This window comes from Calonectris borealis, chromosome 8 (assembly GCF_964195595.1).
Source record: "Calonectris borealis chromosome 8, bCalBor7.hap1.2, whole genome shotgun sequence".
NCBI classification, from domain to species: domain Eukaryota; kingdom Metazoa; phylum Chordata; class Aves; order Procellariiformes; family Procellariidae; genus Calonectris; species Calonectris borealis.
In genome coordinates, this window is record NC_134319.1 from 6,412,213 (window position 1) to 6,429,147 (window position 16,935).

A 16,935-nucleotide genomic window follows, 5' to 3' on the forward strand; every position below is an offset into this window, starting at 1 on the left:
GTTCTGTCTACCCTGATAATTCAGAAGAAGGTTTGTGACCAGTCCCTTGTGTACGTACACACACACACACAGAGAACAGAGAGCACTTTATTACCTACCAGAAGAGAAACACTGTGCCTGTCACAGCTTTAATAGCTTATGGTGAACAAGATGACTTCTGGCACTAAAGAAATCAGAGCAAATACAAGAGGCAAGATTTCCAGTTTTTAATAACTAGAAGGAATTAAAACAATAGTTAGTTGCTTAAATTTGTTCACACAATCATTCTGAACCATGTTCCTTTTGGAGGAAAAAAGCCTTTAAAAGGAGTATTTTGCTTATAACCTAATTTTATCTAGAAAATTCATTTCAAGTTTCTTTCACGTTACAGTAAAAACAAGCACCACATTTAAATCATGAGTGAGGTATGGAAGTCTGAGTGAGCTGCTCATTAAACAGCAGAGGCATTAAATAGCACCTATACTCCAGGGCATTTTGATTTTCACCCCAGGGCTTTAGAAAATGGCCACAATCACTGGATGACTGAGGCTATGGAATGGTGGATAGCAAGTTATTGAAACCCATTTTGCACCCCACTCTGGAATGCAGCAAAGGGAAATCACCTGGCTTGGCAAAACAGCTAGCTTTTGCCACAGCAGCAGATGCCGCTGATTTAGGGTTAATTAGAGTTTGCAGTTATCCACTAGGAATCTCCTTCCATGGACCCATTACCCTGAATTCCCAGTATTTCCTACCAGCACAACACAGAGCTGCTCCTTTATGTTATTCAGCTGATTACACCTGAAGATCCACATCAGGGATGGAGCTAAACTGAGGTATGGCAAACGGGCAGAAGTGAGAAACAGGTGAGTCAGCAAGGATGGTTTTGTAGCAGGAAAATATACAGCAGAGTAGAAGAAACTTTTCTTGCAACAAGCCCACGTGGATTTCTACCAAGTCAGATTTACAGCACCACTTTCATCATTAGTAGTTCTTGTAGTTCAGCAGCCCTGCTCACAGAGCGGTGCCAAGCGAGTCACACCGTCAGCACTTCTGCACTCCCCTCACGACAGAAAGGGCTCCCAGTTCCACAGAGATGTAGGCACATGAATTTCTCACTCAGGATCAAGCAGGACACCTCACTTTTTATGGCTCTGAACAAACACAGGGACAGTGAGCGTGCCAGTCTTGACTTCTGCTCGGATTTCAGGTTTGTGCTTTAATGAGAAGACAAGAGCTCGCACCATTCTGCGATACGGTGCGCTAATGAGACGGGAAGAGAGATGAAAAGCTTCTCGCTCAATATTTTCAGCCAGTGGGTGATCAATCTGAAAACAGCAAAGTATAAAATTAGATCTTTACATTTAGTAAGGAGACCAACTGATTGAAATTGGAGTTCAGTGCTTTTCAGTGTTTCTTCATTAATCAGCTTAGATTCAAGGAAATCTACTTCCCATCACAAGTGTAACAGGAAGAGCAATTTAATTCCACCCTAGCAATTAAGGAACAAGGCAACGTGGTCAGTAGCAGGGAACATATCCACATCTCCAGCTGGGTGGCAGTACTTTGCCATCACAACAGGAAACTAATCTGCAACTAGCTTTGGGTATCAAGCTCAACTGCAATTATAAGCTACGTTGCATTGTCTCCATAAAGCTCACTTTTGATCTTGCTGATATAAGGTACCTTGGATACTATTTTAAACTTGATTCCAACTGCAACTCTAAGACAAGCCAAACACTTGGCAACTCTGTCTGCTGCTATAAAGGGAAACGTGGGCTCTCTGTGTGTAGAAGGAGGTGTAATTAAGAACGCAGAAAGGGATTTGCTAAATGTTAATTATGTAGTTATTGCTTCAACATGTGCCAAAACCTGTAATTTAGCACAGCTTAGGAAAAAAATCCCCCACCCATCAAGAAATGGTTTTAATTTCACTTCTGCCTTTTGTGATGGGGAATCTCCCATGCTTTGCATGCAGGAGATTCCAGCGTACCAAGTAGTATTCCTCCAAGTCCTTTGCCCGCTCTGTTTTTGCTACCCATCAATAAATAGCAGCTCTGCTGGGCAGCACTAGAAGCCCCTTGGATCCATTCAGCCCCACTCTCCCTTCTCCGCCTTGTCAGCCTCTCAGGTGTCCCTGCTCCCCATCTGCTGGACCTCTGTGGCTCCCCTGCTATATATGCTGTTCGTCTGCTGCTGTAAGCTCCACTTATAGATATGGTGGTAGCTGCAAGCCAGAAGGGTAGTTTTCCTTGCCGTGTTCTCAGATGAGTCCTGTTCAGAGGTGATTCTGCTTTACCCAACACTACTTGTTTTAAGGTGGTACCATAGCCTTTATGCCTCAAAGGTTCAGACTTTCCTACCAGCCTTATCACCATGCAGAGACGTGCTTTCCAAGAACATAGCTTGACGCAGCGGCTTGGCAAAGGCAAGCATTCCCCCCTTTTGAGGCATTCCCACAGCAAACCATCCTTTTGTGCTGCCTCAGTCCAGATGGACTGGAAGTTGGAGAGGTTGTTCTCATAGCTAGCAAACACATAGCTTTGAAACTCTTGAGTGCGTATCACTTGACTTGCCATTTAAAGGATAATTAATGAATAAATTAAAAAGGGTAATTATTATGGCATTTCATAGTCCAAGCAAACTAGTCATTAAGCCTTACAGCAAAGCCCTGTTCATTTACTTAAAGATACCTTAGGGATCTGGTATTTATCATCACTTTATATACTGTCAACCTTGCCTCTCTGTTTTTGCAATAGATTTAAATTTACAAATGTTTAATTACTTCAATATGAAACACCCAAAAGGTCCCAGTGTTTCTTTCACAGCTGCTGAATAGTAGGAAAAACTTTATGTTCTATTAACTTCCTCCTTCTCTTCTACAGCCCAACTGCAGTAGATACACAACTATTTTGTTGACCGGTTATGTAAATGACAGCAAATACACCTCACCTATAGTTAGCATGTTTACTTGATTAACGACCAAAAAAAAAATTATCTACCTTGAAAATAAAGCTACTTGTAAGTAGGAACGTGCAGTGAATCACTGAAAATACGAACAGATCATCTGGTCCTGTCCCCGCTCTGCAGGCAGGACCAGCTTTACAGTCGCTATGGCTGAAAAAGGTTTGTTTAACTTGTTCCTACGAGAAGTAACTATTTGAGCCAAAGACAAATGGATCTGAACGCTACCTCTAGATCCAGGGCTTCACAAAGCAGCTTCCGCGCATTCTTTCTGAAAGCCTCGGTCTTGGGATCGCTCCTGACCTCTATTGAGGGCTTGTTTGAATGGTCTTTGATGAAAGTTCGCCACTCTGTGTAAACATCTTTGGCGAGGCTGGCCACATCGTGATCTGAATGTTTGCGCATCTTATTCACTGTGTGACCTGGAAAACAGCAACAGCTCCTTCAGCTTTGGTAGGTGGACAAAATATAATGGACGCCAGTCAAATCATATTGATGCTAAAGCAGCCAAACACATTTTTAATTCAGGCACTGTCAGCAAAACAACCAGAGCATTGACACAAATATAAATATAAAATTATTAGGAGTGAAGCCTGAAGTTCTCACTCCTTGACTTCTGCAGTGATTTTTGCCTGAGCAATTAGCAAGGAATTGACCTATACATGTGAAAATTACCTTCCCAAGTCGCTAAGGTGTGGAGAGACACATATGCAATACAGGGCTACGTTAATTTTCTACACAGATACTAGATCTGGTGAAAGCTTGTAAGATTGGCCTACAAAGAATGCTGTTTTTAAACTGAAAACCCCTTTAAGGAAGCAGATGCTGCTGGTGATGGCTATAGCATTTTAACACGCAAACATCACGGTGACTCCAAGCAGAATCTTTCCAATCGACAGGGCCTGCAAAGAAGGTTTCCTGTGAGAGGAGACAAAAGGGACCTTCTTCCAGCGGGGTACGTCTCTCTGACCACTAGCACTGTTGGCCAGGAGATGTCACTGTTAGGCTTCGGTGGCTTTTCCAGCCCAGTCACATTCAGGCAGGCACCAGGAAAAAAATCTCGGGAAAAGCCTAAATAAGCTGAACACGGCAAATGAAATGACAATTCAGAAGTAAGGGGAAAGGGGCAGATCACATCTCTTTTTCTAAACCAAGGGGGGCTCTTTGAATGGAGATCCAGCTGCTCTGAGGGCAAACAAAGGGCAGCACAACCCTCTCTCGCGCCAGGATGCCCTCCAAAGACAGGAAAGGCAGGGACCATGTGGTCTCACGTTATCCCTCCCCCAAGACCTACGGAAAAGAGTCAAACATAGGGCTGAGTCACTGCATGGAGCTGCCCGTCTGCTGGGGATTTCTCAGTGTGAGGATTCAGTAGGCGGTTCTGGGCCAATCTGAGAAGAATTTCTCGCATGTTCAAAGGATTCAGCCAGGTCAAATAGATGAGCCACGTCTCGGATGGAAAGAGAGCGCTCTGCCATGCCCCTGACAGATAGCAGGAGAAGGAATAACACACACAGATGCCCAAGAAGAGCTCTTCAAAAATTTGACCACAGAAGGGGTGAGGCAGTATTTGGTAATAAGCAGGCAACCTGGGAGGAATTAGAGGATAGCTGTCTTTTTCAGTACAACTACTGAAAACTGCAGGCTGAATACCAACAATTTTTTATTCAGTGATTGGATAAAACTTTTGAGACCACAACTAATTACTTAAAAAGCTTGCAAGGTAGTCTCTTTAGTCTCTTTTGTACTGACAAGCCAAGCGGACACAAGACAGTCTAATATTCACAGTCTAGATCAGAGAAGATTACCTATTTTTGTTGAAAGTAACACTTCCCTGGAAGGTATTTTCTTCTTCAGCTCCTCCAAAGCTTCGATCAGATTCTCTTTTGGTTGCCCAGGAAGCTCAAGCATAGACTTCCATCGTTTTATGTCTTCCACGACCACAACTCTCTGGAAAAGAGAAAAGCCATTAGGAAAGCAGAATATTCTTATTATAAATATGGACACTGGCATCATCTCAGCTAATGGGGCTGTTATCGACACATGAATTATTGATTATGGCATGAACCAGAGCACAGAATACACGATGACTCGGAATGATGGGTACTTGCTTGAGATTAGCACCCTACTGCAAATCAAGGCAGAAATAACCAGAAGGCAAAGCGAGATGCTTAACTTTGATCTGCCAAACTTAGGGCACGTAACAGCAAATGTCTGCTAGAAGAGAGGTGTTTTGAACTTAAGGAGTCCATCGTATAAATGTCTCTTAATAGAAAAAGGGATAAAAGACAGGCAGCTAATTATCTTTATCAGGCTGGCAGAATCCGAATCCTGCTCAGATTGGCTTTAAATTTAAAATAACAACAACAGAGAGAGAAACGAAGTGTTAGGGAGCATGCTAACACAATGTAAAGTACGCTGGCCGTTTGCACAATGCTTTTCACCCGAACTGTTTTTGCCACAGACGTTGACAGAACAGGCTGCAAACAGGGCAAGTCTCATATTTCAGATGCAAGGCATCTTGCAAAGATTCAGCAATGGTCAGACAGCTGGGGCGCTTTATGCACCATTCTTTTTCTTTCTGCCTTATATTAATAAGCTCTTTGGTGCAGCAAATGTTTTCCTGTTCTGTTTCTACAGAGAGGTGGCAAAGGGGGGCTCAGTTCTTATGCAGGTCTCACGCAGGACCACCGTGCAACCAACAGAAGGGCTCTCCTGATGGGGAGAGAAGCGAGCCAGCCAGCAATACTGAAGCTGGTGGTGCCAGCTGGCTGAACTCGAACCGTTCGCCCAACCTGACCCTCCGCCACACCAGACAGGCAGGAAGGATCCATGTTATAACCCATCTCAGTTTAGGAAACCCCTTTCAATGCAACAGAGCCCTCTGCACCTTTCTAACTTCGTTTCCTAACGCACCCACCCCACTCTCAGTGAGGATGCCACCTCAATGCTGCAAAGATTTCGGTGAAGAACTGGAACCACAGGTGAATCCCTGCGTGGGCACAGAGCGACTGCTGGGAAGGCGTGCTGGGATTAACACCTTCCCCATCTTCCCTGATCGTAAAGGACATCAGTTTGGGCTTAAATGACAAAACGTTCCTCCCGCTGTCACCCCATGCTGCTCAGCTCTGTGCAGAGGCAGGATGGCGGCCTGACACCCCTTCTTCTGGCCGAGGCGCCTCAGGGCCAGCCTGGCTCCTCCTGGGGTGCCCCTGCCACCCTTGCGCACAGCCTCTAGGGAACAGCGCGGTCCTGCCCCAGTCCAAGGCCGGGGAAGGCCTCACCTCCTGCCTTCGAAGGCAGCGGGCCCCGCAGCAGCAGCCGGTACCGCGGGGTGAAGACCTCCCCTCAGGCCCGGGAGGCCGGGGCGAGCCGTACCCCACCCCACCCCCAGTGCCGGCGCCCGGCGGTGACCTGCCTTGAGGGACTCGAGGGTGGCCTGCCGGTAGGCGCGGGGGGCCGGCCCGGCCCGGCGGGGGCTCTCCGGGCAGCGGGCCCTGCGCACCACGAACCGGTCCATCCTGCCGCCCCACCGCCCGGGGGCGGGGCCGCTCCCCCGCCCTCCCGGAAGCCCCCGCCCCGCCCTTTCCGCCGTGTAGTTCCCGCCGGAGGTGAGGCCCTATGGGATGGGTGGGGCTGCCCCGCAGCACGGACTACATCTCCCAGCAGGCACCGCGCGGAGGAGGAGAAGGAGTTAATCTCGCGAGAGTGCCCCGGCGCCCGCCGCCGTCAGTGGGGGCTTGCGGGCGGAGGAAGATGGCGGCGCGGCGAGGCGGCCTCCTCTGCCTGCCTCTCGCCCTGGCGCTCCTGGCGGGCGGCAGCAGCAGCGCTCGGGAGGCCGGGCCGTTGCCCGCCGCCTCGTCCGAGGCCTTTGACTCCGTGCTGGGCAACACGGCGTCGTGTCACCGCGCCTGCCAGCTGACCTACTCCCTGCACACCTACCCCAAGGTACGGGCGGGCCTCGCCTCACGGCTCCCCGCGGCGGCGCTCGGCGGGCCGGGCCCCTTCCCGGGCTCGGCCCCGCTCCCCTTCGCACTCCCCCGGGAGCTGTGCTGCGGGGCTGGCGGGCAGCACGGCCCCGGCCTCCCCGGCGCGGCCATCCCCTGGCCTGTCGCTTGTCCCTCTACCCCCGCAGGCCCTTGTGCTCCAGAGTGATAGGAAATAGCGGGGATTTTCTGGAGCAGGAGCCCTTTTCGAGGCATGTCCCCGTGCATGTTTTCTCAAGCGGTGTTGGACGTGTCTTCAAGTAAACATAAGCACGAAGGAAGCTCATGCTCGCAGTGCTCAGGTGCAGTCAGCAGCCTCCTGCTCTTCTGTGGCGTTTCTCATCTGGCTTAGATTTTCTTGCCCTCAAAGTAGGGAATGCAGTGGCTTCTCTAAAGATAGTTACTTCGTTTTGAAAATAGATGGTTAGGCTGCAGCTTGCCAAAGAAAGGCCGCTTTCAAAGTATAGCTTTGTTAGTGCTGGGTACTTTTGTGGGTTTTGGATTTGCTGCTTTTTTTCCTCCTGTTCCTAAAGAGGCAGCTGTAATTTGACTTAGGCTGTTGCATATTTTTGGGCGCTAAAACGGTGCTGTGTCCATGACAGGCCAAAGATCCTGAGGCAGGGCGCTGGTGTGACACTCGGATATTGAAAGATGAAGCGTAAATGATAATAAACAAGTAGCTTGTCAGAACCTTCAGCCTGTGTTTTGATTCACTTGCGTGGAATTTTTTTCATCTCATGATAAAATACTGAAATAGTGCCTAATGGGAATCTAATTTCATACCGCAGAGTTTGCTGTTGGTTCAGAGCTTTGTAAACCTTTAACTACTGGTTTGAATTTGGAAAATCTCATCTTTCCTGGTTCATTCTTGGCGAGATACTTCATTATCAGCTGCAGCTATGTAGCAGGTTGAACTCTAAACGATGGGAGCTCTTACCCCATCTTTGAGATTTCACATGAGGGCAGTGGACAAATGGAAGCGATAACAATATTAGGTAATAGGGCTTTGCTTTCATGTGAAACTTAAATTGGGTTTTGTGACTCTAGCTGATATTGGTATCCCCACAGAGGGAAGTAATAGGGATTTTTGTAGAATACAAGTAAACTTAACATCTGTACTTACGGCATGTTTTGGTGCCTTCGTGTGGTGATAGTGAGGAGAAATAACTAAACCTGAGAAATTAGGACTAAACATTATGCTAATATATTTCCATACTGTTTTGGCGCAATGCTCTTGTTTCTGTTAGAAGACTCTTTCAAGTTCAGGGAAAGCTGATAATTCTGTGATTTTTACTGTACTTTTGAATTCTTTGTTGTGTCGCGTTGGAGCTGTCAGATAATACACCCATCTCTTCTTTTACATTTAGTCTTTGTTCTGTTTGTCACAAAAATACCAGTTGAATTGAAGGAAGTTGTTTTAGTTGTCATTGGAAAGTGAGACAAGCTTCACTGAGACTTCCATGGAAGACTGCCATAGAAATCTGTCTGCTAAAGCTAATTCTGTATGGATATCAAGTTACAAAACATGTTTTTTGCAACAGCATAACTATCTTAGCCACCTTGTCAGTGTTGTGAGAGCTAAGTTTTAATTTACATTCACAGTTTTCTACTTTTGTGCCTTTAAAGCATGTGAACTTGTGCTCTCAGAGGCAAACAATGGCCAGTTAATTTACAATAGGTTATACAGAAGGTGTGGTATGTTTGTTTTTTGTTAAATTAATTCGGAGTCTATTTTCCACCTGTACAGCAACTGGCTGCAGTCATGTGAGTGGTTATGTGGTTAGTGGTTTTAATGGGTCTGATTAATGATAGGGTGTGATCATAAGTAGGAGCGCTCATGTAATGGAGGCTGTCTTTAGTTCTGCAATGTGGAGAGCACTGTATTGGAAAGCGCACGTCCATCCCTTTGATATTGTGGGCAGAAGTAATACTAGGTGTAGGTTTTCTGTATTTGCATAATTTTAATAGTTGCAGTGAGGAAGCACTTTTCCCCTCCAGTTCAATGTACTAAATAAGAATGTGTGTTTGTGGAACTGGTTTGGCAAGTTACCAGTATCCTGGTTAACTGCTTTAGTACATCGGAAGGTAATCTCTGATTCTGTTGTCGTTCTGATTAGTGTCTGGTAGATACATTGTAATATGCTGTCAAAATTAGTCTTTTTTTGTCCTCTACTGTTGGGTTGTACTGTTTAAGTTCTGAGATCGACGACTATCTACTCTTTGTAGGGTTAAATGTCAGTAAATCTTTTACAACCATATCGCTTATTTTTAAAAGCAACACTTTTTAAAAAAACGTGGTGCAACTTTGTTTGTGAGTTGTAGGACTGGAATTACAAAGTAGAATTTGCTGTTCCAGGTCTGCCCCACCACAGAACGAAGAGCTCTGTTTGAAATAAGTCAATAGTTATACTACAGTGTTAAAGAGCTGTAGCTTGGTTTTATTTCAGATGATCCAGAGTGTCACGTTTAGCTGGCTTCTAGGTCTAGTGGAGGGAAGGAGGATGGTGCTCTGGTGGGTGGCTTTTTATAGCACTTCCAAAAAAAAAATTGTTTGTTTTCTGACAATTTATTCTTGAATAAATTGGAGGGATGCAAGCCTTTTCTTGTGCCTTCCCAGGAAGAGGAACTGTACGCGTGCCAGCGAGGCTGCAGACTGTTTTCCATTTGTCAGTTTGTGGACGATGGCATTGATTTGAATCGAACCAAACTGGAATGCTACTCTGGTAAGACTTTAGTACTCGTTCAACATCCCATAATGTGGAGACATAACAGAGGGAAGAGCAGGAACGTCTGAAAGGGGGTTGTTAAATTGGTGGGATTACTTTAGTTGCTTTCTGGTTTTGTTTAACAACTTCTTAAAGTTTATGTACAGGATATTAAAAAAAAGTCTTAGGGAAAGGTTGTCTGTTCTCTGCGAGTTTCTCCTTACCTGATCCTTAGTGTTGCTATTTTCCTGGATTTCTTAAGTATCATCAGTCTCTGTAAATAAATTAGAAATACTTCATTTTACTATAAACAGTTTGTCATAGAAAACACAAAATGGCTGGGGAAAAAATCCAGTCAGATTAACACTTTTCCTTTGATAATTCCATGCGACAATCAGTCCCATTTACAATTCCTGACAAACTTGTATATACAAGTGAATTGTTCGGACAGAATAAGAAGACAGATCTTAATGTGCTGTCTGCCTTGTAACTTGTGGTCTAAGCTACATCCTGAGGTTTACCTATAGCTAAACTCTTGGGAATGAGGTACGTGTTTTGTTTGAAATAGGCCATTAAATACTTGTGACTAATTCTCTCAGATTATCTATGTTAGAGCAAAAATTTCATAGTGAAGATGAAATATGTGTACTACAGGCCAATTAATATTGTTTTGGAATTGTATAGAACTTTCATCCAATAATATTGAGGCAGCTGATTCACAGTTTTATTCGAGAGTAAGTGGGACATAACCACCCAAAGCAGGAGAGGTAGGAGCTCTCATCTATATTTCCAATATAGTTAAGCACCAAGCCAGCACTCAAAGGGGGCTTTTATCCTCTCAGTAGCTCATAAAACAAGAGGGTTACTGGCTAGCTCAGAGAGCTGATGGAAGGTACGCAAGTAGAAAGCCTGACATGCAAAGATGCTAATGTGATACAAAAGTGCATTAAATACTCTAGAAATGGGCTAATGCTCTAGTCTGTCATACACTGTGTATAGCTGTGATACAGCATGTCAATCTAGTTGTCAAACCACACATGAAAGAGTGCCATAAAAGAGAGTAATGTAGCAATAGACCACATGTAGAGGTAATTGAACAGTTGCTTACTTTCTGGTTTAACTCTCCTTCCTGAGGCTGTTGTCTTTTGCTGGCTTATGTTCCGTAATCTGTTACACTGGTTGGTTCCCTGACTAAGTATTCTGTGCTTGGCAAGATACATCTTGGCTGATCTGCTCAATTCTGACTTCTGATGCTTCTTTCTGCCTACAAACACTAGTTTGGTGGCAGTTTTACCATAGAATTGCTGTTCAGGTGCTATGAGCTGCGTACTCAAATGTTTAGCTGCTGATGCTGTGCTGTTCTTAGCCTTTATGGTGGTCCATTTGTTCCTGCGGAAAATTAGGAGAACTACTGTCCTCTGTGTTGGTACTTTGTTTGAGTCTTTAGTTCAGGTAGTACTGCAACATTGTTCACCTAAGCTTTAGTGTTTTGGAGAAGAGCTATGCCCATATATTGTCTGCCCAGTATCTCTGTGGGCAGAATAATCTAAATTATTCTTTCTGAGTAATGTAAATTTCTTGGTCTTTATGGTCTCTAGTGAACAATAAATAGAAGCTTTCTGTAAAACAAAGAGTTGGCTTCATTTTTAATTAAAAAAAAAAAAAATCCTAATACTTTAAATGCAGTTTCTGTACTCCTCACGCCACCAGGAAAATGCTCCTTTGGTTTTCTTGTGATACCATGACTTCTGCTGTTTCCTCTAAGGGATTTAATGGACTGATGGTCCCTCTATTCTTTTTAGGATTCCAGCTCTGCTCTCTGAGGTAAAAAAATCATGTTTGTGGTGTGTAGAGGAAAAACTATAGTGGTAGTGGGAAGATCAAAGAAAATTTGCATCCCTGAGTTTGTCCAGAGTAACACTTCTGATCGGTTGCATTCTGATTTCAACTACCTCATCTGTCTAAGCTCTGATTCTTCAACTTCATTAGACCTCAGAGCAAATGCTACCCTTGGAGTGATTGCCATATCTTTCCCTGCAAATGGGATTGTCAATCTTTTAACTGCTGCTTTGTTTCTGATCCAACTTATACTGAAAATGTTTTCTTAACTAAAATGCAGAATTTATCTTCTCATTTGAGTAACTTCTTCCTTGCAGCCTGTACTGAAGCATACTCCCAATCTGATGAACAATATGCTTGCCATCTTGGATGCCAGAACCAATTGCCATTTGCTGAGTTAAGGCAAGAGCAAGTAAGTAGATGACATGTTTTTCAAATACCACCTACTTGTTTTCTGTGCAGCGTGTCTTCTCTTTTTTAAATTTCTTCAAATGGAAAATAAATCTTCCTAAGGACTGAAACCCTGAGGGGTTAGCGAGAACATGACTTCTGTCCTTTTCGTATAAAAACAAATGGAAAACCAGTTAATGTTATGTTTGCAGTTAATGTCTCTGATGCCAAGAATTCATCTCCTCTTTCCTCTGACACTGGTGAGATCATTCTGGAGTGACATGATGGATTCAGCTCAGAGCTTCATAACATCCTCATGGACTTTCTACCTTCAAGCAGATGATGGCAAAATTGTCATATTCCAGGTGCTTGCCTTTTTCATTCAGATTAAGGTGTCCTGGCTGTTAAATTTTAACTCTGCTCCTTCCAGTCACAGAAAAGATTATGGAGCACTATCAGAAGTGTTTAGTTTTTTATAGTGCTTCACTGCCCTGAGGGCCAGTGCAGGAGAAAAAAAAGTCAAATTTATGTGAATGGTGCATGTCTTAAGGTTAACTTCCATATTAATTCTGAAAATGTAAATTATTATGATCAGTGGAAGCCTGCTAGCAGGATCTCCTAACTCCTTATTTTGTTTTAGTCAAAGCCGGAAGTACAGTATGTTCCACAGCTTGATCAGGAAACTGGAGATACAAGAGGATCCTTGTCGCTGAGTAAAACAGCCTGTAAGTTGTTCTTTGTGCTTTGGAAGAGGAAATGCAAACATTCCCTGTCATAGGAAAAAAAAAAGTTGCAGGTGGCATATGAAAGCAAATTTTTAGAAAGCTGAAATATAATTGTTTGCCATGTAGACTGCACTATGTACACTTAGCAAAGTCTGTAGTAGAAACTAAGCTCTGCTGGAAATAGAAACGTGCAAGCTAGTGCCATTTTAAAAGCTTCCTTTTATGCTCTCTGTATCGACAAACTGTGTGGAGTTTGGGTCTTCTCTTCTACTGCTTTCCTGACTGCTGTTTCTGCTATTGTATTTCAGCAAACCTACATCCAGGAAGTTCACAGACTTACCGAGGACTTTTTGAAGAGCGAGAAAATGACAGCTTTTTCAAGTGTCTTTCCATGTATGTATATTCTAGAATGTTCGTACCTGGTAAGGAGGATAATGGCCTTTCCTGTGTGTGTATGGGGGCACTGTTGTAAGATCCCAAAGTGCTACAAGTCTGCTAGGTTCAGGATGCGTAGCAATTAAAATTGTGTATCTGAATGTTTGTTATTGCTACTTCTCTGTGCTGGCCCCATGTTATTTGCAGGCTATTCTGCCAGATTTGATTCTCCTTTCCATTTCAAGTGAACATCATATTGATCATTTCCTACGCTGTGAGTGTGTTCTGTGAACTGTTTAATCAATACTGTGTTTGCCTGTTCTTTAGCTCTGGATATGTTTCAGGGCAAAGTACTTGTTTTGTATTTTGTTTTGGGATTGTCTGATATGAAAGACACTGTTGTGTCTCATTTCCAGGCTGAAAATACCCAATATATCTTTATTAAAGCTTTGCTGAAGATCAGCACGTTGGGGGTTCTTTGCCTTACTCTGATTACTTCCTCCTCAAAAGTTTAGATATGAAGGATCAGTGAATTGCACCCTAAATGTGTAACAGAAAAATCTGTTTTTAAAACTGTAAATGGGAGGATGCTTAGGGCCGAATAAACAGAATCCCAGCAAGTCTTTCGTGTCTTTCAAGTACTAAATAGGCATTAGAGTACCCAGGAGTCTGAAGTGGGCCTTGTAGCTGGAAGAATTAGAGACTAGTGAATCAGCAGACAATGCAGTCAAAATTGAGCCAAACTTTTTAGAGGATCCATTGTCTTGTATTCAGTATATGAAATCTAGTAACATTCTTTTCATTTCAGAAATTCCAGTTGGATTTTAACCACTACACTCGTCTTGTCAGTGTTGGTGCTGCTCTGGATTTGTTGCGCAACTGTAGCTACAGCTGTAGAGCAATATGTTCCATCTGAGGTAACTCTATTTTATAACTTACAATATTTTGAATTTATTCATTATATTACTTTTATGTTACAGCTGTCTCGAGACTAAGAAACATTTGGGGGGAGGTTCGACTAGAAAGAGTGGGTTTTGGGTTTTTGTTTGTTGGGTTTTTTTGTTTGTTTGATTTATTTTGTAGATGTGGTTAGCAAACCAATTTTGTTATTTAAATGTTGATTTTATAGCTGAAAAATTCTTCTCATTCCTGTGGCTGATGGGGACTTTGAGCCTTACTCAGGCAGCCCAGACATGATGTCTTTTGGTTTGTAGCGCTCTCTTCTCGGCAACCTTTAGATTACTCTTAACAAATGGAGGCTGCTTCTAATTTCTCTGGGAATAAAGCTATACTGAGGGTTGGATGGTGTAGGTGGAACACACTATGGGTTTAATCCAGGAGGATCAATAGTGAGAACAGAAGTGACAGCGTATTGTCCATGAGCACAGAGAGTCTGATCAGAGGGGAACTGGCTGAACTAGCATCTCTAGCGCCCACACTTCTGAAATAAGCAAGGCTCACAGTATTTGCAAACTAAAGGAGCGTTACACAAGCACTGTATCTACTATTATTCTGGCAGATTTAATACATTTCTTTTGGACTCAAATCTAGTTCCAGCCATAAATTTCAGATGTTACAGAAAGCCTGGGTTAACTTGTTTTGAAGGGCTGCAGCCATCAGAACCAGGAACGTAGTTGCATAATGAAATGTATTTTAGTCACAGTATGGAGAGTCTTTGTCTTAAAATAAATTGTTTAAATATTTCAGAAGCTGAGCATCTATGGAGATTTGGAATACATGAATGAGCAAAAACTGAACAGATACCCATCCTCTGCACTTGTTGTGGTTAGATGCAAGACTGAGGAACATGAAGAAGCAGGACCTCTTCCTACAAAAGTCAATCTGGCTCAATCAGCAATTTAAATAAGTCTCCATTGGATCCAATAGACTAATTCTAACAGAGCTAGCACTCCCGATTGTGGTGGTTCTTCAGATAAGAAGCTTAGCGGCCAGTCTTTAAATGCAAACAAAGTTACAGAATCAACAAATGTCACGGGATTTTGTTTTCAACTAGTAGTGAAGATTCAGGCATCTTGAATTTATGTTTGTTTCCAGACATAATCACTTTTCACTGGTGTTTGCTATGTGTCTTTTTGCTTACAAAAGCTGTAAGCATGCTTTCCATACTTCTGCCATGACACTTTCAAACTTATTTGTGTGTTCTAAGGTGTAATGTGTACATTCAGAGTTAGCTTTGTAAAGGTATAAGAAATTTTAAGTAGGCGGGAGATGCGTTTTTAGTGTTGCACTTTCTGTTGTAGTTAAGAGAAAATATTATAAAATTATCTGCTGAATTTTTGTACTTGTTAATGTCCATGCACCAACAACCCTGTGTCCAAAAGCAAAAATATATTTTTTCTACAGTGTGGCAATATCCAAGATGGAAAACATTTGTGAGGTACTGTAGGCTAGAACTGTTTGTGAAAGATGGAAACTTTGTTAAAACTTACGGACATATCCCTTCATACACGGAACATAACATGGTGAATTATTTTGGCAAACTTTAGCCTTTAAGTCTTAAATTGCTTGTAAAGTTAGCATCTGTGTTTTCTGAAGAAATTCTACTTTCTGTTCTTCATTAACTATTCTAGTCTTGTAACTTCATTTACAGAAACAAGTTGATTCCTGAGAAACGAGAACAGACAAATAAAATTGACTGTATAGAAAATGTTGACTATATAGCTTTTTGCTATGGTTAATTATTGACCACAACATATTCAGTATGAAAGCCTGTCTGTAGCATTCCTCTCACGGGCAATGTCACCTGCTTTTGCTGTATGATTCACTAACACAACAACAACTAACAGTGTCCCTCATAGTTCTAATATTTTTTTTGTGGTTCTTTTCTTTGAGAAGATTGCTATATGCTGGTTCCCGTAGCATTGGCAAGTTGGGGGGGGGTGTGATTTATTTTAAGGTCTCTCTAAGTGTTTGAAAGCTGGCTAGAATGCATGATCTCCAACTCATCTTCAGATTTTGTTGATTATACAGAACTCCCTTGAAGGTTTAAAAAAAAACAAAAACAAAACAAAACCAAACAACACCTCTTCAGGTTTTGAATTTTGGTGAGAACCGTAGAGATTCTGGAGGATACAGTGGTGTGTTCCCTCACTGTTAAAACTGGTTCCTAATTCCTAATTCGGCTGTAACACCGAAGGTAGTGTAACTACAGATGATGGAGCCTTGCAGGGGCCATTAAGCAGGAATGTGCATTAAGTGGCCTGTGCAGTGCTGCTGCAAACCCTAGCCTAGAAGCACTCAGGCAGTTTTTCTGTCAATAAGGCTTAAGAGCATTAAGCCATGTTTGTTTTAAGCAGGCTTGTATCGTCGTGCGGAAATTGCAATTTGAAGTCTTAAATTAGTGGTACCTCTTCATGCTGAATTCTTCAGTGGGACAACGTGGTAGCCCAGAAATTTGGGTGCCAGGTGGCATTTGTGGGTACCTTTGTGTGCAGGTTGCGTTATTGCAAAGGCCTCAAGCGTGACTGTTGTTGTGAAAATTGACGGTGTGATGTTTTTGGAACACTGTTCGCTTGCAGGATAGCAGGGGCAGGAAATCCCTGTGTCTGCAGTAGTGATTCAGTTGAGGCGTGCGTTTCTGCTCACGTGCAAACCTCAGTATAGAGCCCTGTTTTGGTGCAGGATGCCAATCTTCCGCTTTGAGCGGTATCGAATGTGATGTGTGCAACCGATGTTCACAAATTACGCTGTAAATATAGGCTCTACTTCAGGGATTATTGCCTGCCTTAGCACTATGTTGTTCGGGATTGCCTTTCCAGAAAAGACTTGAGCAATCCCAGTTTTTCTAACTGAATAACTGTCATGGAAATGTTTTCAAGTCTGTGAAAATGTTTTCCTTTACTATTACATGTAGTTGCAGAAAGAGTGTTACAGCTTCAGGAAAACATGGCTATTTGCCTGTTTCAAATGTATACAGTACATTATCATGTCGATGACTTGATTTCACAAAAC

General features: G+C 43.0%; 2 protein-coding genes across 4 annotated transcripts; one reads left to right on the forward strand and one right to left on the reverse strand.

The window, feature by feature from the left end:
- Positions 1–73: 73 nt before the first annotated feature.
- Positions 74–6,503, reverse strand: TCEANC2 (transcription elongation factor A N-terminal and central domain containing 2). 2 transcript variants are annotated; one of them, XM_075155723.1, is made up of 4 exons: positions 6,358–6,503; positions 4,752–4,889; positions 3,172–3,365; positions 74–1,307 (listed from the first exon to the last, which is right to left on the reverse strand). In XM_075155723.1, exons 1-4 carry the CDS (start codon positions 6,461–6,463, stop codon positions 1,119–1,121), a joined length of 627 nt encoding a protein of 208 aa, XP_075011824.1. In that variant the 5' UTR covers positions 6,464–6,503; the 3' UTR covers positions 74–1,118. The 2 variants fall into 2 exon arrangements, with proteins under 2 accessions (XP_075011824.1, XP_075011823.1); XM_075155722.1 differs by having other exon boundaries at positions 4,752–4,893; positions 6,362–6,502.
- Positions 6,504–6,630: 127 nt separating this feature from the next.
- On the forward strand, positions 6,631–15,642 carry TMEM59 (transmembrane protein 59). Of its 2 annotated transcripts, XM_075155720.1 has the most exons (9): positions 6,652–6,891; positions 9,547–9,652; positions 11,791–11,885; positions 12,076–12,228; positions 12,504–12,588; positions 12,897–12,981; positions 13,772–13,880; positions 14,093–14,169; positions 14,671–14,752. In XM_075155720.1, exons 1-8 carry the CDS (start codon positions 6,700–6,702, stop codon positions 14,120–14,122), a joined length of 855 nt encoding a protein of 284 aa, XP_075011821.1. In that variant the 5' UTR covers positions 6,652–6,699; the 3' UTR covers positions 14,123–14,169; positions 14,671–14,752. The 2 variants fall into 2 exon arrangements, with proteins under 2 accessions (XP_075011820.1, XP_075011821.1); XM_075155719.1 differs by lacking the exon at positions 14,093–14,169 and having other exon boundaries at positions 6,631–6,891; positions 14,671–15,642.
- Positions 15,643–16,935: the final 1,293 nt, after the last annotated feature.